Raw genomic sequence first — 27,359 nt, forward strand, 5'->3', positions numbered from 1 at the left:
TAAAAAAGACGTGGTCTCGAGTTTCATCTCCATTCTTGCATAGCATACAAGTTAAATTATCAATGCGAATTCCGCACTGCTGCAACCTGAGCATAGTAGGAAAAGCCTGTTAAATATCGGAGGCTGGCAAATGAATTAGATCCCAGGGATATGACCAGAGAACCATATTAATTTATGTCATTCAACTTTACTTCTACATAGTTCTAATATCTTGTCAAGCCACAGACAGTTTAAATCTGGAGCAATCACTCCACAAAACTCTGTCATTGTGTGCAAACATAACAGAAGCCGGGACAGAAGCTTGTATCAAATCTGCCTGAGCATCACTACTCCATGGCCAAATTGTCCATCTTTATAAACTAAACTAAGCTTTTGTTCAGATGAAACTAAAGGGAAACATCCGCCTATTTTTACAAAAATCTACTAAAGAACCATCCCTACACCACTTATCATGCCAATTACTTGCCCGTGTCTCAACTTTAGTAATTTCCTCGAACGCCATGAGATATTATATTTAGGTTTAAAAGTCCATATACATCTATCCTTGATCAGATATTTATTTACCCAAGCCAACCATAAGGAGCATGAACATACCAGCAGTTCCTTAAATACAGTAACTTCGTTCTAGACTTCAAGCTCCTTAACACCCAACCAAACTTCTCTTTTTGGTAAACAGACTTCCAAGCATTTAACCTTGGCGCCCCTAGCAATGGAAGCCACACCTTTCCGCAAAGAAAGCACTGGACACTTGTTAAACCATTTTAATAACTTTCTTAGGCAAAATAAAAATAGAACAAAATAATTTGCCATACTAAGCTGAGTTGAGAAACTGTAGCCTTCCTGCATAAAGCAAATAGTGAGGCGTCTGACTTTTGATTCTGCCATTAAGCCTCTCAGTATGAGCTGAGCAATCATTCCCAACAACTGAACAGGCAAAAGACAATGATACCGCAGAAATGTGTGGAGGAACCCATAAATTTACAACATCGAAAGTGCAGATTTATTCTTAACTAATAAACCCCACAATATAATATACTCAAGCTCAAATACGTAAATAAATATATCAACTTTCTAGGCACTACATGAAGCTTCTTCTCATAGAAGATACAAACTTAAGTGCACGAGTTAAAATATATATATATATATGTAGAAACACGACATAGCAATTCAACCCGTGCAACAAGCTCAATGGATCAATTGTAGGTTACTTCAGACTCACCCAACAACTCCATCATTCTCTCTTCTTTTTTTTCCTTTTTTTCTTCGGAACAACTGGGTTTTTGATAGGGAGGAGGGTACACGAGCAGGAGGTTTTCTTCTTCCTCCTCCCTTCCTGGACCTGGGGCAACGATCATTTTTTTTCGGCAGCTCAAGCAACCTTTCTCCCATCCCCTCAGCTCACGCGACTCCCTTAAACACACGGAATCAACAACCATCAGCGGACTCTCGGACGGTTGGACCCAACTTCCCTCAAACTCTTCCTTTTTCCTTTCCCCTCAACTGCCGTTTTACCTCAGTTCAACCGGACTTTCCCTTAGCTTCCCTCACCCTCAGCTCTCATTTTGACTCCTTTTCCCGTAGCTCACAGAGGAGGCCCGAAGCTCGTTTTCCCTCTATTCGCCCACAGCTACACCTCACACTGACTGCACCCTTTCTTCCTCTTCTTTTTCCCCTCAGTTCGGTCAAACGAGCAACGGCTCGAAACCTTCAGCTGCCACTCTCTTTCTTGTTCCAGGAGACCCTCATCTCTTTTCACTGACTTCCTTCTATTCAAACCCCCTCCCACGAGTTCCCCTCTAGCTCAGGCACTCTCATCTCCTCAGCCTGACTCCTCCAGTTCACACGCACGTCCCCCTCAGCCCCTTCCTTTCTTTCTCCTTCCATTTTTCTAGTGGTTGCTGCCACTGGTTGTCACAGCTCGCACAAACACTTCTCCGACCTTCTTTTCATTTGGCCACCACCATCCTCAACCCTCGGTGTTTACCTCTGTCGTGGTTGTTCTCTCCTCGTTCTCCTTGCAGGTTTGCACATTGCTGCCTCGGTTTTTCGAAGCTTTTCATGCCCGTTTAGAGCTTCTCGGGGTCTTGGTCGCGTGTCGTTGCCGCCCCTCGACCCCCATTTGGAGTCCTAGAGCTACGTTGGCGTCGGTGACCTGCTGTGGTTGCCTTAGACAGTCCGTTCCAGCCACTGTCCAAGAGGTTCGTGAAGTCATTCGGGCACCTATCGTTACCGGTTTGAGAAAGGTATAATATCCTGACTTAGTAGCATGCTTAGGGCTTTATTATCGTATATTATCACTCGTTTAAATGGTGATAACGCAAAATGAGCATTCGTGAATCGTGGTGTGGGACGGGATTATTCTAAGACTCGATTTTATAGAACTTTTCTAACTGTTGCAGTTCAGTCCCTGCCACTATTTTCATTTTTTTCGATCAGCCCTAAACTTTCAAATCCGTTTCAATCAAGTCCTGTGCCAATTTCAACACTTTCAGCTCAGCCATTGAACTTTTCAAGCGATTCGAATCAGTCCAAAGAACTTTTCTAACTGTTTCAGTTCAGTCCCTGCTGCCGTTTTCATTTTTTCGATCAGCCCTAAACTTTCAAATCTATTTCAATCAAGTCCTGGGCCATTTTCAGCATTTTCAGTTCAGCCACTGAACCTTTCAGGCGATTCAAATCAGTCCGGAGAACTTTTCAATCTGTTTCAGTTCAGTCCCTGCAACTCTTTTCACCTTTTCAGATCAGTCCAGAGAGCTTTTCACCAATTTTCAAAGCATTCCCTGACTTTTTGAGCTGTTCCAAATCAGTCCCCAGAGTTTTAATCGAATTTTCAAATCAGCCCCAGTTCTTTTTAAATTATTTCGATTCAGTCCTTGGGCAATTCTAGCAACCCGTCCCACTTGGATCCCCGACCGACAATAAATATATTCTTTTAATACGTTCTTATCTCGTTAATTATGCGTATATGACGTGATAATACGTGTTTTTTTGTTTCCCCGCCTCCATGAGTTGGCGCCGTGTTATCGATTCGATTAAATATTATGTTTGTGTATGCTTGAATGTTTGCATGCGTTTCTCGCAATCATGGCAGCGCTGGCTTCGTAAAATATGCATTATAATCATGATTGATATATAATTACGTGCAACCGTATTTTTTATTTGGCTTTGATCGGATGATAAACCAGAAAATTAAGTTTCGTTGTGACCATTGTGCTGTGTTCGTGTGCCTCATGGTGTTTGAATACATTTTTAATGGAAACCCCACATGAATCGATTTAATCACGTAAAGTCGGTTAACAATTAGATTTAATTTCAAGACGGTCGGAAATTAGAGTTTATCAAGTGGTCTATCAATGGCCATTCCGACGGCTCAAAATCCGTAAACTAATGCATTCGGCAAGTTTTAATTAACTTAATCAATAATTCCACAAACGGGAAAATTGGGATGTTCATTCGACTAATTAATTTACTTGGCCCTAATAATTTTACATGAACTGGTAATTAACCGATAATACACGTCGATAAGTTGCAAACATGCGTTAGTGCCCTTTTCGAAACTCGCAATTTTACAAAACCCGAGGCGCGCGGTCCGATGTGGCATGGATGTCTAAGAAGGATTTGCGCATTCTGACTCGAGGTCTCACCTGATTTCAGGTAACTCGAGTCGGGATGTAGAAGTTCTTCTTAGATCACTTTCGGATAGATTGACCGCTTCTTTGACTATTTCGAGATAGATTGACCGCTTCTTTGAAGAATGTTGCATGAATCATAACTGTATTTAAAATCTAAGGAAGCTAGCTAAAGTACCTATAAGCATGTCATAAAATAAAAATTCCTCCATGAACTTGGTTTTAAAGCCAATTTTAAATGAGATTTATTATTCTAATGTGTATCAACAGAACCGAAAGCACCACATTTGGCTATACAAATTACATAAATTAAGAAGTTGTGGCTTACTTTTTGCATTAGTTTGTAAATCTGTAAGATAAACACTCTTGCATCTCTTTGTACTGGCAGGTTCTTCCAGATTTGCAAGTAAAAGATATTTCAATTCTCATTGAACTTTTTACCAATTATCACCGTAATTATATACACTTGGCATAGAAGAAAACACTCTACTGTATTAGGCAAAACTGCAGGGAAAGTCTGGCACTTCACGTATAAATATATGTAGATTGAATAAATAAATATGAAACATATTATTACCAGATTTTTATTCTTTATTTAGTAATTTCCACTGCTTGTCCGAAGCTTAAGCCATGGGATGTGATAGCGGGTACCTAAAAAGCCACCAACAGGTGCTTTATGCCCAAACATTCGAAATAGGCTTCAAGTCTTCTTTTCTTCCCTGAAACAATAGATAATTAGGAAATGGCATTATAAAAGGAGCTCCATCAGTCTGACACCAATGTATAAGTTCCACTATGAAAGATAAACAGCTATCTATACTGTTATCTACGTTAAAAAGTTATTAAATTAACATGTGTATTCATTCCATAAGGCAAGATAAAGAAGATATAGGAATTAAAATTAAAGTAGCAAATGGACGTAACAAATATACCGATAAGCATTTGGTATGTGTATTTCTCAACGCAACAAGACTAATTACTAAACTTGAGTTCCTAAAACGACGCCCTCAATGAAAAAGACATTTACGTCCTCAATAACCGGTTAATTATTTTTAGATAACGGGATATCCTTCAAGAAAATTAAATTGTCACCAGTTTTGATAAATGCAAATATTAGCCATTGGTGACAATTAATAAATTAAAATTAACCAATATAGTATTAGAAAAGACTGCAAACAAGATCTTATTTTCTATCACATGATCTCATACAAGCTAGGAAGGTATTCCTCCACGAACCTTAGCACCAGAAGACCATAAAATTGCATTTCTGTGCCATAAGCATGTCATCGAGCAGTTAGTAGGCAGAAATGCAGATTCTCTGGATCAACCCATGTAGATAGCAACGTATACCGAGGTTGTGAACGTTCTGTGAGTTACAAGATCTCACATGAGCACTTTCTATCCACTTCATCCAAGAATGATGAGGGAGCGAACTGCTTATCAAGATAACTGGGGCAGAGCGAACGAACTTGATGATGAGAAAGTATTCCTTCAAGAGTGGGAATAAACTGATCTCGGAACATCAATTCGGGCAGTTAGAGTTGACAGAAATCTGAGTATGAGAAAGAAAATGGCGAGAACTGATGAGAAAGACGTCATGCAAGAAAAGGAGTTATCTAATCCTCGAACAACCATTCCGCAGTGAGAGTAAATGAATCTGGTGATGAGAAAGAAAATTAATGGCGAACGAACCTGATGATGAGAGAGACTTGATCCTGCAGCATCAATACGATCAGAGAGAGTAAATGAATCGTGTGATGAGAATGAATATGGCAAACGAACGTGATAATGAGAAAGACTCGAACATCATTTTGGGCAGTGAGGAGAGTAAACAATTGGGTGGTGCGAAAGAAAATGTCAATTAAGATGGATGGGAGGCAAGAAGGAGAGACGGGCCATACTTATAAGTTGGGTTGGATTGATAAGCCGTTGGTCCGGGCAGTAGGCGTCTGTTCACCCGAAGGGGCTGGGTAGTTTATTAATTTATTTACTATCTTTCTAATAGGTAAGGGGCAGTTGTATTTTGAAAAAAAAAAAGTTAGAATAATTTGTTTTACGGTAATAGCAAATAAAACAAAATCCCTAATGAAAAAGACTCTTTTTTTCAGGGCAAAGGTCGTCGTAGATATTAGCGTTTCAAAAACGAAAAGCCTTGAGAAGGAGAGGGGGTACCATTATCTTTCAATGAAAAGGTAAGTGCAAATTTGACTTAGGGGTATAAAAGGAATTATAAAAAAAGAGAATAGATGGGAGGGTAAAATGAGAAATAATAAATGTGAAGAAACAAAAGATGAGCTTCACGCTTTTATATTTACTATAGAAGTATAGATAATGGAGTTTTTTGTAAGTTTTATCTATAGCAATAAATGTTAGAAATGAATTTTGAGTACTATATACTTTTCAGTACGCATCTTGGTTATGTAATAAGTCTTGATTTACCATAATGATTTTTTTCTTATTAAAAATCAAATAAATTATTTTCATATATTTCAATAGCCTAACAAATATCGACCGAGAAAATGACCCAATAAAATAGAACATAACTTTATAACTATTAAAAATAAAATTTAGACAAAGCATAAAAATATATTTGCTTCTACATCATAAAACATATATTAATTAATATATCATATAAGAAACTTAAGATATTTTTGACAATGAAGACTATTACTATATGTTGAGATTATGTGTTATATTAAATATTGTATAAATTATAATCACACAGTTATTGACTGAATAAGCTTTTATCCCGGGACAATGCGCGGGCACTTGCCCACATTTAAATTAAAGGTAAGAGTGCAAAAGTACGTGATTTATTGTTTTTCTTTTCAAGTTTAGTACGTTTACAAAAATTTTCAATATGTAGTTTAGTTTTAGTTTCAAACGGGGCCAATCCAATGAAATTGGTGGCCCTAAAGCGAAACTTTAATGCGAGGCCTATTATTAATTATTTAATGATATTATATAAATTAATATTTAAAATTAATTTTTTAAAATTACTATTTAATTTTTAAATTATTTTTCAACTATATTTTGAATTTTATGCAAAAGTCAAAGACACACTACAGGACAGTGCTTCGGTTGAATCTTATTGCTTTATACTTCTTCACGAGCCAGGGAGCTGTAGTGCTTCGGTTAAATCTAATTGCTTCAAAACTTTTCTCACGGGCCAATGAGATTTCTTTGTAATAGTAAGAAACAAAATTAGGGGAGAATGAGAATTATTAGTAATTTAATTAGGAAAATTAACTTTTGAGGCCTTGTTTATTATGCAAAAATATATGTAATTATGTAATAAAGTTTTAATTGGCCTTTTGGGGGCCTGGAGTCATTGCTTGAGTGGCTGTACCATTAACCAGCTCATGATTTCAAATTTATCATGAATCTATTTTAATTAATTTTTAATAGAAATATCTAACATGACATGTCGACTTGATAAAAATAATCGTACTTACTATTTCGAAAAGACCCAAATTCTTTTTCCAGCATTGTATTTGCGCCATTGTCATCCATATTACTGGCACTAATAGTAATGTGCAAGTATGAGTACAATTACTAGACCTTTGATCTCTTTTATAATCGAAAAAGTAGGGAGTACAATGCATTAGAAAGGTGCATAAACTTTAGGGAGCAAAATGGTCTCATTGTCAAACCTCAGGAGCAGTATGAAATTTGCGTCTTCCACCCCTTTCCCTTTCCCGCCCGGAGACATTTTTAGGGTTTATTATTACTATTAGCAGGGGTTTAAGCTTTCACTGCTCCACCGTCTCCGGTGGCTACGGGGGACCGCAGATTTGGTGGCACGGCCGGGAGAAATCCGACCAAATCTCGCCATGGAGGTCGACATGGATTCCTCGCCTAGCTACTTCGACCCCGAAGATCTCACTATCAGGGAGCAATACCGCCGATACGGGTACCCCCTTCAGCCGTCCCCTTTTCCTTCCAAGTAACTCGTATGCCCTAGGACCTCGAATGGCACAATGTCTCCGTATAATTGCTTCGATTAGCTTTAGCTTAATAGGGCAATGGAAGAATATGCTCGATTATGCATAACCAAATGCTCTGCTAAATATCAGTTATGTATGCTTTCTGCGTGACAATGAGCAATCCAGTTAGTACTTTTCGACTACACTACCAGCAAAGCCTTCATGTCGAGGGCGGAGCGGGAATTTGAGAATATGGAAGGCTAATTCTTGGAGGCAAGTTGAAGGAGAAGATACGAAGTTTAGGGGACAGAGCAGGATTGAAAGAGCTATAAATTCAATAAGGGATAAAATTTATGTAAGTGTTCTATGAGAAATTTAGGGGGCTGGGTGGAGATGGGAACTTCCTTTAGCTTAGAGGGAACTTATGGCGAATAGATGGTTGAAGGGTGGACATCCCATGAAGTTGAAAAAGCATGGAAGACAAGGTGGAATCTGTTTCACATGATGCGAAAGAAGGGATTCCTGCTTGCATTCATATCTATGCATATTTTATTTTCTATAGATATTATACTTTGATATCATCAGTTCTGTCTGTGATTTTGAACTTCATGTGTGTTTAATTTACTGCAAGATATGCCTTGTGCTTATACATATGCATGTCTCCGAACATGGCAATCCCCTTATTTCCTTTGCATTGGCCCTTGCTTAATGTTATCAGGTTTCCCTGTGCATCTATTGGATAATAACATACATTTATTAACTATGTAGGAAAAGGCATCCTACTTCCGACATTTCGCCACAGCAAGAATATTCTTCCTCTAGACAAAGTAGACTACTCTATGATGGGACAAGTATCCACAGCCCAACTAATGCTGCACTTCTTCTCGAGGATATCAAGCAAGAAGCTGGGGGACCCAACACTGATTACCTCGAGAGAACTCCATCGAAGATGCAATCTTCTTCCAGGAGGAGATACTCCATTGCTAGTAGTGGGACTTTGGAGGCAGAGACAGGTTTTGATTCAGTTCATCACGCGAGAATTCATTCAATGAAAGCTGTAAAGGAAGAGGACGAAGATCCATCGGGAGACAGTGGAGAGACAACCTTTCCTCTCTTTGCTTCGCTTTTTGATTCTGCCCTTCATGGTAATCGGAAGATGTTTACTTTTGCATTTCCGATGAAAATTTGCATATGCTGTTCCCATGTCAACTAGTCATTGTATTTTAATTATCACTTGCTTATTTACATGGGCATCCTTCAAAGCATGAAGAAAATGCTGGTTAATGGTTTGGAATTTAGTGTTTATCCTTAATACTCGCGGGGAATTGATTAAGTGGTTAACTGCATGCCTCCTGAATATTAAAATTGTCTTTGAGTGCAGGCTGAGAGTTATGATGATTACAATAGTTTTCGGCAGCTGATATAATCAACTCACATTACTTTTTCGCACACAAAACTGCAGACAAGTTAATATTCTGAATATTTCTGTGTGAATTCTTATGGCAATTATATGTCCTCAGGTTTGATGCCTATTCCAGACCTAATAAAGCAATTTGAGACATCTTGTCGAAATGTTTCAGAGTCCATCAGGTAAGTTTCCCGTCAATATAGACATTTTTGTTATACTGTTCTGTTAAGAGTCTTTTGATCAATCTAACCTTGCATGAGCTGCCAATTACGTGCAGAGATGTGATCCCATGCTTATAATAGGCTCTCTATTCTCTAGCCTATAAGAGAGTTTCCTAGCTCTTTTTGGAATTCTTACTTGAATTTACCAGTTGCCACCTGCCAAAATATTAATTAAAAGATTGCCAAATGTGTAGATTGAATTAAAATTTTCCCCCCAGGAACTCTCATGTCTATAAAAATTTCTCCCCAGGAACTCTAATGCATCAGATTTAATGTTTTCTGGCCTTTTCCTTCTGCAGCACAAAAATAATTAGAGAAAATTACAGATAGACTTTTACTTACACTGAGAAATCTCTGTTGCTTCTAAAGTTATGGGTCAACTGTGAGGCATCGGGTTGTCGAGGACAAGCTAATGAGGCAGAAGGCTCATCTCTTGCTAGATGAGGCTGCTACATGGTCACTCTTGTGGTACCTGTATGGGAAAGGTAATAAACCTCTGACCAATAATAATTGCTTGTGTAGAATGTTACTCTACTTAGTTGATATCACTATTGTTTTTCTAATGCCACAGATGTGTAAAGAATGTTCCTTATATAAGCTTAATTTTATGTTCAAGCTTTTCTATCTCATTGCATTTAAGTTCATCACAAGTTCTGCTAAATTAAGACTGCACATGATCTACTATGTGAACATAAAAGGCGGAAATCTTATCTGGTATTAACCTTGAGAAATTTAACCAATTGGCGAAGAGATATAATATGAATACGGTTACAATGTTTCTCTTAACTTTTAGCAACTTTCTTTGTAATTAGTTTTTCTACCTGTGGATTGTAGTTATTCTCCGTATGAATGTAGAATTCGTTAAGATCTTAAACGTTATCTACCAAGGAATGTTGAATCCATTAGGGATGAAAATGAACTAGTCTTTTATCAGCAATGTGAGTATAAATCCTATATACTTAGTTCATTGTGTACTAGTAGTGATGCTGACTACGTCAAGGTGGCCATGCTCGTTCTATTCTTTTCCTATAGCTTAAAGAAAGAAAAAGGAAAAAAAAAAAGAACTGCAGAAAATGGCTAATAAGGAAGTCAGAACTTTTCCCCTTGATCTGTGTGAAATGTTTGGTGTTTTTATTTGTGCATGGATGTCTAAATTGCTAGTTTTTACCCCTTGTAATTTTCTGTGCATCTCAATGATCTCTCTCACTTTTGTGATTTTGACATTTTTGTATCTCTTGCAGGAAATGAAGAAATTCCGAAGTATTTATTTCAGGTAAAATCCACTTGAAATTTTTTTTTTCTGGCAGAATATTATTAGCTTCGATGAGTTTCCAGAGAAGCTGCCCTGACATGTTTTGCTAATACAGTCTCCAACAACATCGCATTTAGAAGCCTGTCAATTTGTTTCAAATGATCTTACTGCACAGCTATGCCTTCGGGTTGTTCAGTGGTTGGAGGGTTTAGCTTCCAAAGCCCTTGATCTAGAAAGCAAGGTGAATAGTTTATCCTTTTCAGTCTGGGTATGTTTTATGTGGTTTATGAGAGGTAATTTATGATTCTTTCCTTTTAGAAATTCCCTGTTGTATGCTGTCTTAAAATCAACAACTTCAGGGAAGATCTCTGCGTTTGAGAATATCAAGACCAACTGGAACTTGATGCATGAATTATTTTGAATTTATACTTTAAAACTGCTTCTATGACATAATTTATCTGGCAAGTTATAAATAGAATTGCTTTGAGATGAACTTTTTCCATCATGCCCTGTTCTTCGTCCCACAAATGCTGACGTTGTCAAATCTTGGTTATAGATGTCTTATATTTGAAATTACTTAAATATATTTAACTATTTTAGCTTATGAAATATCTTTATCTCACCAAGCCAAGTTCATACTGGAAAGTAAATCTATCATTATGGTTCCACTAGTTCTATTAAAGCCACCTAAAACATGCCTTCAATGTGGAAGGTTTTTAGCATCATCAGCGAGTGATTGTTGTAGAGAACTGTAGTAGCAGATGCCTCATACTGTACTTTGTTTCTTGCTACCTTTAACGATGTTTGGCCATGTTTAAAGACAGGCTAACAGTCATACTAAGAGTATAGAGTTCATCAGATGTACTTGATGCTTCTTTGATCAATCAATTTCAGGTGCGAGGATCTCATATTGGACCTTATCCTTCAAGTTTTGGAATCTGGCATCATACCCAGAGATTTCTAAAGAAAGGTGCCACACGTGATTCTAACACTGTTCATCACTTGGATTTCGATGCTCCGACTCGTGAGCATGCTCACCAGCTATCTGATGACAAAGTATCCTCTTGCATCCAACTTTATTTTATCTACGTAAAGGAACCTTTTTTTTTGTTTTTTTTGAAATAATTGCCTTTTATGGTTGTTCTAGACTATACCATGTAATGAGTAGTCCGTTTTGAATAGGTTATTTTTCTTTAAAGCTGAAAGTGTGATGGCCAGATTCTTTTCTAAGGACATAGAAACTATAATTAAAAAAAGAAAAAAAAAAGATTTGCAACTCGATGACTAGAGGTGCTTCTTATCTGATCTTACGTTTCTAGTCCATATTACCTGCGTTTTAGCTGCAGTAATTCTTTTAAAATTCAAACTGGCAAATGTCAATTGTTTGCTTAGATGAATGTACATTGAATTATCCAAAGTATTTGGCGATATATCATTAATGTTTTAAGCTGTTCAATTTATTGCTCTCATTTTTCAGTTGCTTTTACTCTTCGTGAGAAACATTTAATCTCAGGAACGAAGTATTTACTTTATTCCTTTAAACTGTTTTCTGCTACCTCGGTTCCTTTATGACATAAGTTTTGCTCATTTATTGCTTCTACATAAACTCATCAGTTTTTCTCATCTCAGATTACTTCTAATGTACTCTAATAGTAGATACTTCAACTTTTCAGAAACAAGATGAATCACTTTTGGAGGATCTTTGGACTTTATTAAGGGCTGGGCGACTGGAGGAGGCTAGTGAGCTTTGCCGCTCTGCTGGACAGGTTATTTGACTCATGAGAAATATGACTTCAAATTAAATTATTCATATAGTTCCACTCTCTTTACTCTCACTTCCATTTCTGCAGCCATGGCGAGCTGCAACACTTTCCCCCTTTGGAGGGTTGGATCTATTTCCTTCTGTTGATGCCCTAATGAAGAATGGGAAAGATCAGACACTTCAAGCTATTGAACTGGAAAGTGGTGTTGGACACCAATGGCGATTGTGGAAATGGGCTTCCTATTGTGCATCAGAGGTATATGCAAAGGATGGCTTAGAAAGTCTTTAACTAGCAAAGTAATTTAATTTTCTTTTTATGTGTAATTGACATTTTGCTATGGGATTTGTCTATTATGTGTATTATGATCTCAATTAGGAACGAATATAGGACTCGTACCGGACTGACTCTGTTCAGTGTGATTGTGAAACTTGCACTAGATTTTTCAATATTCTTTTCAAGTGCTGTGTGGACTGGTTTTAATGTTGATTGCAATTTGCTTTGATTGGCTGATGTCTCCCTGTTTCTTATTGTTGTCACTAGAGGATTGCTGAGCAAGACAATGACAAATACGAAGCAGCTGTGTATGCAGCCCAATGTAGCAACTTAAAGCGCATTCTTCCTGTTTGTACCGATTGGGAGGTTTGTGTTATCTTTCAGCGAATGCCAGTGTTTGTCTGTCAGAATTCATATATTTTCCAATCTTGATGCAGTAACCTTTTAAATACCGAGGTATTCTGTTTAAAAGAAATTAGTGACATGGTATTGTTCTGATGGTTTTCTGTGGCTTGCAAGAATCTTCTTTTTCATATGTCTTGACTTGTATAGACTTTTAGCTTCATTCAACTGTATAACAGACTGCATATAAGCAATTTGTACAAGTGGCTTGAGTGAAGATGGATGGACATGACCAAAAAACCTGGTCATAGTGTTATAAGTTAAAATTCATGTTTTGAAGTGTGCATCACATAAATCCATGATTCAAGGTTGAAGCCCAATATGATATTGGCTAGGTCCTGAACAGTGATGAATTAGCTTTGGGAGCTGTAGTTATGAAAGACGAGTTTTGGCAAACTTTAGCAGGCCAAAGCCCCTCTTAAAAGTGTAATTCTTCTAAAGATTGGAAATAGGAAAGATCATTTCAGGGATCCTCAAAAAGTGCTTCTAGACAGTTTCTGACAACTCTTAAGGAAAGCTGTTTTCACTTTTCTTCCATCTGACTAGGGTTCTCAAGTTATGAGTTTGTTTGTTTCTTTTTTCCTTTTTTATGGGAAGCTTCTTTTGAAGTAAATTGAGCTCCTATGCTGCCCTCTTCTTGTACGATATCATTCATTATAAAGAACATCCGGCGGAAGACCACCAAAGTAAAGACTAGTAAGCAACAGTATGATGCAGGTGTAATGTAGAAAGCTATCAAATGCATTCAGGTCCCAATTTTTAGGGTGCTACCACTTCCAGAATTTCTCATCTGCATCTACTGTCTAGATGAATCTGTAGTACTTGGGTGTGTTAGGACCTATACTCGTAAAACATACTTTGTTGCTTCTGATTTCTAAGGAATGAGCTTTTGTTACGATGATTATGCAAGTGCCTCTTTTTTTTTCTTTTTTTTTGGGTCCTGCTTAATTGTTTACAGGAGTAAATGATAAATTGACTTGCTCAACATGATTGCAGTCCGCTTGCTGGGCAATGGCGAAGTCATGGCTAGATGTACAGGTTGACATTGAAGTGGCCCGTTTGCAGCCTGGTGGAATGAATCAGTCAAAATTTTTTGGGGATGATAACGATGGAAGTCCTGGAATTGAGGGTTCTTCTCAGTCTTCTGTAGGGCCAGAGAGTTGGCCACTCCAAGTTGTGAACCAGCAACCACGTAATCTATCTGCCCTCCTTCAAAAACTTCACTCAAGGTATTAAAGTTTCTGCAATTTTCCATGCATATTTCTTTATTGAGTGAAGAAACCAATAGAACCAAATAAAATGGGAGCTCTTATCTTTTCCTTCTTTATCAAGTGATATGGTGCATGAAGCTGTCATGCGTGGATGCAAGGAGCAGCATCGACAGATTGAGGCAAGTCGCATAATCTTTGTATAATTCAGATTTTCCAGAAGTTCTAGTACTGTTTGAAGAGTAGAGAGATTTTTCACAGTCCTGGAGATATTCTATACAGATTCACATTTGTTTGAAAGAGACATTGTCATTTCTCTTATCTGAGTCAATTTAATTGTGCTTACGCTATCTAGTTTTTACAGATGAGACTTATGGAAGGGAATATACCAGCTTTGCTGGACCTAATTTGGTTGTGGATTGCACCTTCAGAAGATGATGAAAGCATCTTCAGGTATCTCCATTCTGTACCGTTTCCAGATTAAATGCTTCTATAAATATAACTTAGGTTTCATTGATGTTTGAAATATTAAATTATTGGAGACTCTGCATGCTGGCATCCTAATACTTTCAGAAATCTGTACTAATGTGCGAAGGATGATCATTCTCTACTCAACTTGACTGAAAGGAAAGATTACCATAATGTCCGTCCTCCATTTTGATTAAAAAGGAGATTATTAAGCTGGGGATAATTAACCACCCACTTCATCTCCTTCCACTTTTTTCTCCTATTCTCTACATATCCAATTCATCTTTTTTCGTTTTCTTTTGTTTCCTCTACAGTTTTGGTTAACAGTAGCTTATTTTCACTATTAATCATATTTTGTTGGTCAATATTTGTGCACAGAAATGTATTTCTTGGCAATTTGCACTCCTTTGTATTATATATGTTACAGCCTATTTTGTCATTCACCTTCACACCGACAAATCTGCATCTTCTTAGTAATGTTCAATAGCGTGACTATTCAGTTACTTGATTAAAGATATAAGATACCTAAACATCTTGCGGATAGTCATTTTTCTTTCATCCTTTGTTATGTTGGGACTTATACAGGTGTAATGGTAAATTTTTCTTTCCTCAGGCCTCATGGTGATCCCCAGTTGATTAGGTTTGGTGCCCATCTAGTGTTAGTGCTGCGGCGTTTGTTGGCTGATAAAGTCGAGGATCCTTTCAAGGAAAAGATTATGGCTGTCGGCGATCGCATTCTTCACATGTATTGATCGAACATCCCCCTTTTCAATAATTGATCTTACTATAACCTATGAAATCTGGATTTATAGGTTTGCATTGTATGGATGAGTAAAATTGTGAGTGGTCATTCTTGCTGACATATCATTGTTTGAAGCTTCTCTACATTTGCATGTCAACATACTTCTCATTATTCCACGTGAAGAGAAACTCCTCACTAGATCTTTCATGGGTCTGTTCGCTTGACATAAATTATTTTCCTGGAAAAAGCTTTCCAAGTTTCTCATTTCTGGTCCACTGAAAATCTTTTAATTGATGGAAATTGATTTTGGTCAATGAAAAAAAAAATGACATACTTATCGATATACTCGCTCTGAATTTTGTGTTGGGTTATCCAATCTTAGGTATGCAATGTTTCTTTTCTCAAAGCAGCATGAGGAGTTGGTTGGGATTTATGCATCTCAGCTTGCACCGCATCGATGCGTTGACCTCTTTGTTCACATGATGGAACTTAGACTGAATAGCAGGTATGGATATCATTTTTGTTCTTTGGTTTATATCTAGCATGTTCACGTACTGCTCTGTTGTAGAACCGCCCAACTATAATTTGATCTGAGGGAAACTCCAGCCCAGTACTACTTGTGGCTAGATGATATTAGCTTACAATTGTTCAATTATTTTTTCACCTTGTTTTGTTTTTTCCCCAGTTTATATCATTGAATAGGAGCATCATCTTTTTTCTAATGAAAAAATTATAGTTAACTCTGATGATTGAGCTTACCTTTTCAACTTCATTAGTAAGCTAGTATTTTTAGCTGAGATGAGGATTTTCTTGCAATGGAGCTGTAATATCCTCGTGGTAAATTTATCCTTTATAACAGTATGGGTATTGGAGTATTCAAACCTAATTCACATTTGTAGAACAGAAATATCTCATATTTCTACATTTATGCTTTTCTTAAGGTTTTTTCTGAAGTGACTACAGATGATTTAACAAGCCATCTTACCTGATGCTTCATTCAGATATATGTGTAAAGACAGAGACATTTATTTGTTGGTTTACTTCCTATTGATTTGGGGTTGACGTGTTTCATATGTTCATCCTTTGCTACAGCGTCCATGTCAAGCATAAAATCTTCCTCTCCGCTGTTCAGTACCTGCCTTTCTCGCCGGAGGATAATGATCCAGAAGATGAGCCTAAAGGCAGCTTTGAAGAAATTATTGAGAGGTATTGAAGTGCTTGATTAAGTAGATTATTGCTTGTTTAGTCCTCAACTTTTCTGAGTTTCACAATGGTTGATTGGAGCAGGGTCCTATCAAGATCTCGGGAAACAAAACTTGGAAAATATGATGATGCATCAGATATTGCTGAGCAGCATCGGTTACAGAGTCTCCAGAAGGCCATGGCCATTCAGTGGCTCTGCTTCACACCTCCCTCCACTATTGCTGAAGTGGAAGCCGTCTGTTCTAAACTTCTACTTCGCGCTCTGATGCATAGGTAATCGGTGTATGTTCAGTTATTGAGTTAATAAGGAGGCAGACCAAGGAAAAGATAATAGTTTCAGTCTAAAATATTGGACTGAGCTTCTCTAGTGGTTAGCTTGAAATATCTTTCATTGTTGTTGGTCTAAATTCTTGTGTTAGAAGAAATAAGTCTATTCAACTTGTCTCGTAGCTAATTTTGTAGTCTTTGTTGGATCATATAATCTTAGATTCTGGTTCTTTATGCAGCAACATACGATTTCGGGAATTTGCTCTTATTTCTATGTGGAGGGTTCCTGCAATGCCCATAGGTGCTCACAAATTGCTTAGCTTTCTTGCTGAACCTTTGAAGCAATTAGTCGAGAATCTTAATATTGTTGAGGATGATGAAGTGTCTGAGAACCTGAGAGAATTTCAAGACTGGGTAAGTTTCATGTTGATATGACCACACTCTTTTTCCATTTGTCTTGTGGGTTTTCTTCTTATTCTCAATGTTCTCAGTTCTCTTAAAAAGTTAATGGTAGGGAAAAGTTTGTTATTTTGAATATAATTTTTTATGCTGAATATTGTGAATGTTTTGCCTTGGATATTTCCCAGAATGAGTACTACTCCTGGGATGCCACATACCGGAACTGGCTTAAAATTGAACTGGACATTGCTGAGGTTTCTTCCCATGAGCTCTCTCTGGAGGAAAAAGGAAGAGCCACTGCAGCAGCCAAAGAAGCTCTTGACTCATCCATGCGACTGCTTCTAAGTAAGTTCCTCGTACTCTAGTTCCATTTTGATGCTTGAGTTCAGAAAAAAACTACCCAAGTCAAGAATCTGCATTGGATTTTCTCATGGATGCTTTTGGTAACTTGATTTCTTTTTATAAAGAAGTCCCTATCAATTTATTGTGGCATCCTCATACAATTGTTATTGCTTGGATAATTTTAGCTCAATTTTCTCAACAGGGAGAGAGTCTCCTTGGTTGGCCTCTGCTGGAGACCATGTTTATGAGGCTATAGAACCACTGTTTCTCGAGTTGCATGCATCTGCGATACTTTGCCTGCCATCTGGCGAATGTCTGTGTCCTGATGCTACAGTTTGTGCTACATTGATGAGTGCTCTGTACTCTTCAGTCAGCGAGGAAGTTGTGTTAAACCGCCAATTGCTGGTATGTTGGTCTTTGGTAACTGATTACATTTTTCCAAAAAAAATAATATATATAAATATGAAGAGCAAACCTTTGAAGATAGGGTGCTGCATAGCACTTCCGAGACAATACTATGAATGGTTTTTGTGGTAGCGGTCTTGCCCACAGCCTCTCATGTGGCTTGAGCTATATGTAGTGGTACAATGATTAGATATATCTGTAGATTTTGAAAATGACTTGCTGTGCAAGGGGACTCCTCATCACGCAATTCTTGAAAAGGGTTCCCTTGAGACACCTAGCATTTATACGTCTTAAAGTTATCAATATATATATATATATATAAAAGTGAGGCTTCATTTCAAGTGTTGATTTTATTGAAAAGTTCCATGGATATGTGCGAACTTTACCGGGATCTTTCATTTTTACCGAGGGAATTGCCTATATTGATACGAAGACACTCTTGTTTATTTATTTATTTATTATTTTTTATGCATAGAAGACACTCCTTGTGCAACTGTCGAATCTTTTTACCCTTATGATATGAAAATTGACAAGACCAGGAGCTGATTTTCCCGGGGAAGTTGACAAGGATATAGGTCAAATGGTGGAATGATCAGCAGTCCTAGTAATCCATCGATGTGACAATGACAAAGAAAATGATATGAAAGAGCAGTATAATTATTCCGAGCAGTAAAATTACATTCCTTTTCCCTTCTATCATAACAAATGGTAGAAAATTGCCTCAGTTATATCCATTTAAAAGAACTGCTCAGTTATAATACACTTCTAATGAGTCTCTCACTTTCTTTATTGCAGGTAAATGTTTCGATCTCAACAAAGGATAACTACTGCATCAATTTAGCACTCAGATGCTTGGCCGTTGATGGGGATGGTCTAGGGGTCCACAGGCGAAATGATGGCGGCGTACTTGCTACTGTCATGGCAGCCGCCTTCAAAGGTGAGGACTGAGGAACACAGCTTCAGTTGATTGAAATCCCTTTATGGAGATTGAAAAAGAGGCCATTAACTATTCTTTTAGTAGCTGTAAAAATTATACTGACATGGGCAGGCACATTGTATTATGTCCAACAAGGTTGTAATTTTAGATATCTTCCTCCCAGTCCCTTTCTTTCATCCTGATATATGACTCTATACTGTTGCAGGTGAACTTGCCCGGTTTCAGACAGGAGTAACAATGGAAATATCTCGAATAGATGCTTGGTATTCAAGCAAAGATGGCACCATGGAGGGCCCAGCATCATACATCATTCGGGGCCTATGTCGTAGATGTTGTATTCCCGAACTCATTCTGCGGCACATGCAGGCAAGCTCCTGGTTTTTATATTTTACATATAGTTTACGAACACTTCTTGTGGACCAACCCCATGTCCCTGGGTATTCATGGATTTGGAACCAGGAAAATTTTGGGCCTTGTCATGAATCCTGGAGACTAGCTATGGCATCTCCTCAAGCCATAATTTGCTTTCTTAAATTTTTAAACTCTCTTCTCGTCTGGGAGAGATTTCTGTGGTCTTCATTAAATATTGTCAAATTTGCAGGTCTCTGTTTCACTTGTGGAGTCTGGAGCGCCACCAGAAAACCACGACGAGTTTATTGAACTAGTTGCCTCATCTGAGGCCGGGTTTCTTCATTTGTTTAGTCAGCACCAGTTGCAGGTAGGCTGTTTGTCTTTCAGTTGCTTGTCTAACAATAACTATTGCGAATGCATCTTGCTAATTATTTTACCCATGGTTTGTGTTTGACGCTTTATTTGGATTTACACAATTTATTGTCATCATCGTCATCCGACTCATAAACTTGGTCATCTATTTAAGATTTCTAGAGTCTCGCCATCCGTCAAAGACATCAACTGGTTATATAAATGTTGATTAAAGATAAAATGAAAAAGCTGAGTTCATGTTACATGATGAAGGTCTAATCAATGTAATGTGAAAATGTGAAAACGAGTAAGTGAGCCCAATGATGGCAACATCTGCCCAAGACCAAGAGAGACGGGGGTTCAAATCCGATATGCCTCTCAAATTTATCAAATAACACAGAATCTGTTGATCTCTTTATAGTATTTTGTATGTTCCGAGTCTAATTACTTTTGGAGATAAACATCGTTTTCAAAATTTAGCTCATTTCAATACCATATGGCCAAAAGAAAAGGAGATTGTACACAAATATAGTCATGATCCTGCGTTGAATCATATTTCGTTTTTTGTTATTTTTACCCAAGCTAACTCCACTAGCAGTTCGAATAATTGAATGAAGTTTTCAGCTACTGGTGTATTCCTTTATGTGATAATCTTTTGATCCGAATTTATCTCCAGGAATTCTTGCTCTTTGAGAGGGAATATGCCATATGCAGCATGGAGCTGCAGGAGAGTGGACAGTCGAGTATCCCTGCAGAAGTCGGGCCTATGACTTGATTCTTCCATCTCAAGTAATGGATGGAAGCAAGTTCTTGTTCCAGAGAAGGATGATTTTTCACACTCTGGATAAATTTACGTTCTGTTTATAGTTGCGTTCAGTTTTCTGCATCTACTTCAGTGACTCGGTTACAATTTGAAGCGGGCAGATTCGGTTGGTTGTTAAGTTACTGTTAGCGGAATCGAGCAATCCCATGTTAAAGCTAATTGGTGTATTTATAGCAAGGAAGAGCGTTGTAGAATTCAGGAAATCGGAGTAGACTCGAGTTCCATCTTGTATACTGCTATTGCCTCCATCTTGGGTGGGTCAGTAATGTAATTACGTATGGATATTTAGGACCATTTTGTGACCCTCCGGAGGCCCTCAGAAAAGTTGTCCTTTCGAGTAGAATATCATTTTGATCTCTTCCGGTGAGAACACAAGGTAGTCCCACACGGAAACAGCTTGTCTTGATCATGAAATGCTTCCCATTGGTTTAAGATATATGAGTTGGACCCACTGAAAACACTAGAAGTTGGCCAGCGTCCTAAGAGGAATGTCGCTAATCAACTTCAATGAGTTACCTGATGTTAAATCACAGGCATGAATATTTATTAGTACATGATTAATGGCGGACCAGGGTCTATTCTCAAGCTTTGCCCAATAATAACTGATAGCATACATCGAAGTCGGTCGCGTTCTGTCATCATATGATTCCTGGTGATATCCTTTAGAGTTGGGCAGCTCAAGAGCGCCATGGTTAGCTCGTGCTCATCCTTGAGCATCTCAGTAACTCGTCTCACTCTGTGCTCACCCTTTGCTAGCTAACTTGTACGTGACATGCCTCCAAATCTGCTTGATCTTGAAAGTTTATAATAAACGAAAGAACAAATATTTCATTAAGAACGTCCAGATAAAGTATCATTGAGCTTACGACTGTCACCTCCTCCAGAGCTGAATCGACTTTCGCCTGAAGGATCTGATCTTAGTCAAGATCTCAATTGAGGGATCTCGATTGGGGGAGTGGCCCGTGGGGGTAACCGCCTGCCACCACTCCCGACGGAGGTCACTGGTGGGCCCTTCTCTGACAATTGCCCGTTTTTTCTCTCTTTTTTTAAAGAAAAACACAATTAGTTTGTTCATAATTATTTAATTTGTAAAATATTTTCATTTTTAATTTTTCTTGGTTTTCTATTATAAGTATTAAATTTGTTTCATTTTATATTATTTTATTTTTAAGGATGACATGTCAACGCCTCATTGGTGCCATGTAGACAATTCCTAACATGTAAGCAACCACAAAAGGTCCACATTGGCAACCATTGACGCCTTTAGTAAGAAATTAACGGTTTGTATAGCATTCTAACGTGTTCAAAAAAAAATGTCCTTGATTTATACAATCTTTTAGTTTTTCTACCAAAGTATCACATCAGTAAAAGCTATATATGTATATCTATATATAATGAGCTGTGGTGGTCCAGATGAGGTGGTCTCAAAACACTCGGATTGTTGAATATAAATTCTCATACTTTTGAGTTTTTCTTTTAAAAACAAATTTTAAATTTTTTATAATATATATAGATGTAGACTTTTGAAACTAGTCATTATTTTATTTATTTTTTTAGCTAACTTTGCAAATGATTTTTCAACTTTTAAATTTAATTTTTTTAAAAATATATAAATATAGATTTGTGAAATCAGTCATTATTCACTATATTTTAGCTCCTTTTATTAAAAAAATATTCAAATTTTATGTTTTAAAAGCTTTTAAATCATGTAAGTATTCTCGTTGTTTTGAACTTTTTTTAGAAGAATTTTTAAATTTTTTTAAAACCTATAGATACAGATATATAGATATACAAATTTAGATTTAGATTTACGGGAACCATCATTATTTCTCAATTTTTAATCTTTTAAATTAACAATATTTTATGAAAAGATCTCGACAGCACAAGTCATGTAAAATCATATTTACATTTTAAAAAGCAGACCTGCTCATATATTCTTTATAGATATGATGTATTATCTATATATAGATAGTAGAAATATTGATTTAGCTCTGGAAAATATTGTCATCACTGATGTGAGCTTTTTAATTTTTCGTACGCATGGATATTATTTTGGTATGTCTACTATTAGACATGAAGATGAGTTTTTTAACTTTTTACTTTTCTAACACTTAAACTTTGCAAAATTTTTGGATTCTGTAGTTTATATATGTAGTTGATGTAAAACACTATGTATTACCATGATGTAAAAATTGTTTTTAGGCATAATCTCTTGCCAAATTGGTGGACATGAGTTTTTCAGCTTTTTCCTCTTTCATTTGTACTAATGGACTACTTTTTTTCGTTATCTTATATGCAGAATAATATTAATATTATTTATTATATTATATATATATAATAGTAATACAATATACCATTATTTATTTTAAATTATTATTTTTAACAACTTACAATAATAAACTTTATAATAAAAATATAAAAGAATCAAATTCTATTCCGTGCAACGCACCGACTCTACGACTAGTATAATATATTATAACAATATTATGATGTCGTGTCATATACAGAGAAAAAATGGAATAGAGAGGGCAACTATCATTTTGAGTTTAGAAGAGAAAATGTCATGTTAGAGAGAGAAAGTGGAATAGATAGAACTATCATTTAGGGTTTAGGCGATAGAAAATATTATGGTAGACAGAGAAAGTGTAGTAGAATCATTTAGAGTTTAGAAGGGAGAAAGTGTCACGCAAGAGAGAGAACGAAACTATCATTCATGGTTTAGGAAAGAGAAATCGTCATGTTAGAGCTTAACTACCATTTAGGATTGAGTAAATAGGCAATTTCGTCCCTGACTTTCGCAAGTTGCATCAATTTCGTCCCCGACTTTGCACGGTTACATCAATTTAGTCCCTGACTCTGCATAGTTACATCAATTTAGTCCTTGACTTTCGCAACACTAGTCCCTGAGTTTTGGCGTTACATCAGATCAATTCTCGATTACATCAATCTAGTCCCAGTGATTAAGGAACATACGGCGTTACTGCTCCGTTAATTTGTTCAAGGACTGAATTGATGTGACGATTTGGTGAATTGATGTGACGATTTGGCAAATTGATGTAACCCAAAATTAAATGATATTCGTTACATTAATTCAGTCCCTCTCTTTCCTCTATATTCACTATTCATCATCTTCCTCCTCCCTTTCCACTGTTCATCGTCCCCAGACATGTCCTCTCCTTTGACCTGACGAGATCCGCCCCGACCTCGCCCTCTCCTTCGACCACCCTTAACCCCCACCGAGGCCACCCTCGTCCCAAACAAGGATGCCGTAGAAGGAGGCCTCCCAATAGATGGGACTTCTCAGGGATGTTCGGGGGGATGTTAAAAGGACCCAAAACAAGAATTCATGGATTTTTACTAGGGATCAAAGAATTAGAGGACAGAGCAATCAGAATTGGATGGATTGAGGGTCAAAATCGCAATGGAAGACATTGACAGATATTAAAGCGTGTCAATCGAGCCTCTCGAAATTACTAGGCGTCACAAGCACAAACAGCATTGGACAAACTATTGGGCCAACTTTGGGAGAGCGTTTCTATCTCCATAGGACTCGGATTTATGTATTTTAGGTGTATGTGGAAACCTCAAACAACAGGCTATAGTTTAGAATCAAACGGAAGTGAAAAATATGGAGAAAATAGGTCGAAAAAACTAGCTCGAATCCTCTATTCATCATGTCCGCAGCCGACTTTAAAGTGAGATATTTTTCAAATGACTCAATCAAATTCGGTTATGTTATTTCCTAGAGCATCCTACTGATCTAAGCAATGAAATTATATAGCAATTCCGATCTAATAACATAGCTACAATGATATGCCATTAACGAGTCTTTAAGCTTTCTCTCTCTAGAACCTAACGAGCTACACCTCAGCTTCCGGAGTTGAGGGTCAACATGTCGCCCACCGCCCCAAAATCAGTCAAATTGAAGGCAGTCGCCCTCAGCCTTGAGAATGGTCGGGCCATAACAGGTGAGATTTGTGCCGAAGAAGAAGAATGAGAAGGAGAGGAGGAAAAAGAAGAAGAGTAAATAGAGAGATGGGTTAAAAAAAGGTTAGGGACTAAATTGATGTAGCAAATGGGCAGGAGTTTAGTTAGATCTGTTAAAAAATAGTCCAGGGATTAATTTGATGTAGCACGAGGACCAAATTGATGTAACATTTTCCACCGTTTAACACCGTAACCATTAAAACTTAACTGCAGGACCAAATTGATGTGGCAGACGACCAAATTGATATCGCATTGGGATCATATCGATGCATCCACCCCAAAAAAGACCAAATTGATGCAACTGTACCACTAACTGATATAATTGCGTAAAGTCATGGACTAAATTGATGTAACCGTGCAAAGTGGAGGACCAATTTGATGTAACCTTCAAATTAGGGACTAAATTGATGCAAATGTGCAAAGTCGGGGGTGAAATTGATGTAAAAAATAAGTCAGGGACAAAATTGATGCAACGTGCGAAAGTCAAAGACGAAATTTCCTATTTATTATTTAGGATTTAAGAGAGAAAATATCATATTAGAGAGAGAAAGTGGAATAGACTACCATTTAGGGTTTAAGAGAGAGTGTTATGTAAGAAAGAGAGCGAAACTACAATATATAATTTAGGAGAGAGAATGTAGAATAGAGAGCAAAGCTACCATTTGGGATTTATAAGATAGAAAATGTGATGTTAAAGATAGAAAGTGGAATAGAGAGGATAAATAACATTTACTGTTTATGAGAGAGAAAGTGTTAAGTTAGTTGTGCTGTCTATTCCACATTCTCTCACTAACATGACACTTCTCTCTCCTCAACTTTAAATGGTAGCTCCATTCTCTCTCTTACTTGACTCTTTCTCCTAATTCCTAAACTAGTCGTGCGGCATTCGAACATTTATGTGAACTTTTCGGTGGAATTTTTCTATGAATTATTATATGAATTATTTATGTTGGAATACCATTATAGATTACTACGCGAATTTTTTTATCTGCGATTATTACATATATATATATATACATATGTATATGTACACCTCAGCAACTCTCCTCTCGATTTTTTGAGTTTATAAGCATTGGAAATATGTGATCATATATAATAGATATTTTTTAATTCTAAGAATAATTTGTTTTTCCTCGTTTCTTTTATTGCTTTATTTAATTGTTCTCGATATCCAGAATATGATAAATGAAAATGGACATGAAAGGACGTTACACCACGAGCTAAGGGGAAGGCCGACGGTGAGCTCTCGTTCATCGAATGGAGCTCTCTTATCAATCAGAGTCTACTTTAAATATATATATATATATATATATATATATGGATGATAGTTGTACTCTCTACTTCACTTTCTCTCCCTAAATGGTAGTTCCGCTCGCTCTCTTACATGACACTTTCTCTCTCATAAACTCTAAATTGTATTGCTCATTCTGCTCTCTCTCTCTCGCATGACACTTTCTATCTCTCAAATCTTAAATGATAATTGCGCTCTCTAGTCCAATTTCTCTCTTTAATGTGACATTTTCTTTCTTCTAAATCTTAAATGATAATTGCGCTCTCTATTTCATTTCTCTCTTTTGCATGATATTTTTTCTCTCTTAAACCATAAATTGTAGTTGCACACTGTCCTAAACTTTAAATGGTAATTGCGCTCTCTATTCCATTTTCTCTTTGTTACATGACAATTTCTCTCTCATGAATCCTCAATGGTAATTTTGCTCTCCAACATGACACTTTCTCTCTCTTAAATCTGAATAGGACGACTTGCCTTCATCCTTCCTTACTCATTTTACTAAAAATAGGTGATGTTTCCTTCCAGCTGCCAGGAATTATACATGCTTGATTACTATTAATGACCACTCTAAACTATGTTGTGCTTTCTGTCGATTGATGTCTGCTGTACCTGAAAACCAGTTCATGCATCCACTATTATATATACATTAGCGTGCTTTTTTTCCCCTCATAGATTCATTGTTCGAAACGGAACTGTTACAAAATCTGGCTAGAGATATGAAAAGTTTAAGAGGGGGTGCGTCTTGTCTGGTTGGGGTCAATACACGTCGTGTAGTATATGCTTATTATCCCGTGCCTGGAGTGGGGTGTACGTACGGGTTACTGGGAGGAGATGCTTGCTCCATTGATGGCATATACGCCGAAAAACACACACAGGATTGACCCAAGATTCAGAATACACATGATATGGTTGAGGAAGCCCGTGCCGCTTTGAAAGCCATCCAATGTGCTGCCTCCATGGACATCAAACGACTCTTTCTCCAAGGATCAGATGCCCAGCATATAGTTGAGGAACTTCTTTCAACAGGAGAATATCTGATTGGTGCCATCAAATTCTTCATTCCAAAGGTTCGAGGCCTTCTTCTTTTGTTCTCCTCTTGGTCTGTGAACTTTATTCCCGGGCGAACAATTTTATAGTATAGCCCACAATATTACCCACTGCGCAGCTTTGAATCGTTTTGTTGAGCAAGTACTGTGATTTTTATTTTATTTTATGAATGTTGGGCAAGTAATGTAACACAGAGATACTTTCTTTCGTAAGAAGCTAATACTTCTGTTTGTTTGCAGCTAATTGCATTGTTTTACGTATGTGTGTGATTACGAGGCCATCAGGTTGTGATTACTTCTAGTCTAGGAGGGGGAAGGGCTAGAGGTTGGACCTATTTCAATTAACTATTATGGTGTCCAAAACATATGAATATGATAGCCATAGCCATCAGTCACTCATTTACACAGAGGGAAAAAAAAAAAAACACACAGAGAGAGAGAGAGAGAGCCATCAGTCACTCAGCCAGAGAGCGTAGAAAGTCGTCCATACAACGCTGGCAATTCTTGAAATTCAATTTATTCATGGGAATTACTCACTCCATTTGTTCCATTCCCTTGGATGGTTCGTTGCTTACCTTCTCTTGGCACCAACATTCATACAGGGTAATATATGAATCGCATTAAACCTGTCTTTTTTCCTTAACCAAACAAACCATCCATCCATG

At 37.2% G+C, this 27,359-nt stretch overlaps 1 protein-coding gene across 1 annotated transcript; it reads left to right on the plus strand.

The window, feature by feature from the left end:
- The first annotated feature begins 7,347 nt into the window (after positions 1-7,347).
- LOC116211409 (nuclear pore complex protein NUP107) lies at positions 7,348-20,726 on the plus strand. The gene is made up of 24 exons (XM_031545777.1): positions 7,348-7,542; positions 8,324-8,700; positions 9,076-9,145; positions 9,554-9,669; positions 10,426-10,457; positions 10,552-10,677; positions 11,331-11,492; positions 12,110-12,202; positions 12,287-12,454; positions 12,740-12,838; positions 13,871-14,103; positions 14,207-14,264; positions 14,447-14,535; positions 15,164-15,295; positions 15,675-15,797; positions 16,385-16,498; positions 16,580-16,768; positions 17,002-17,176; positions 17,350-17,506; positions 17,706-17,908; positions 18,704-18,845; positions 19,051-19,211; positions 19,447-19,563; positions 20,224-20,726. Exons 1-24 carry the CDS (start codon positions 7,463-7,465, stop codon positions 20,320-20,322), a joined length of 3,315 nt encoding a protein of 1,104 aa, XP_031401637.1. The 5' UTR covers positions 7,348-7,462; the 3' UTR covers positions 20,323-20,726.
- Positions 20,727-27,359: the final 6,633 nt, after the last annotated feature.

This window comes from Punica granatum, chromosome 6, assembly GCF_007655135.1.
Source record: "Punica granatum isolate Tunisia-2019 chromosome 6, ASM765513v2, whole genome shotgun sequence".
NCBI classification, from domain to species: domain Eukaryota; kingdom Viridiplantae; phylum Streptophyta; class Magnoliopsida; order Myrtales; family Lythraceae; genus Punica; species Punica granatum.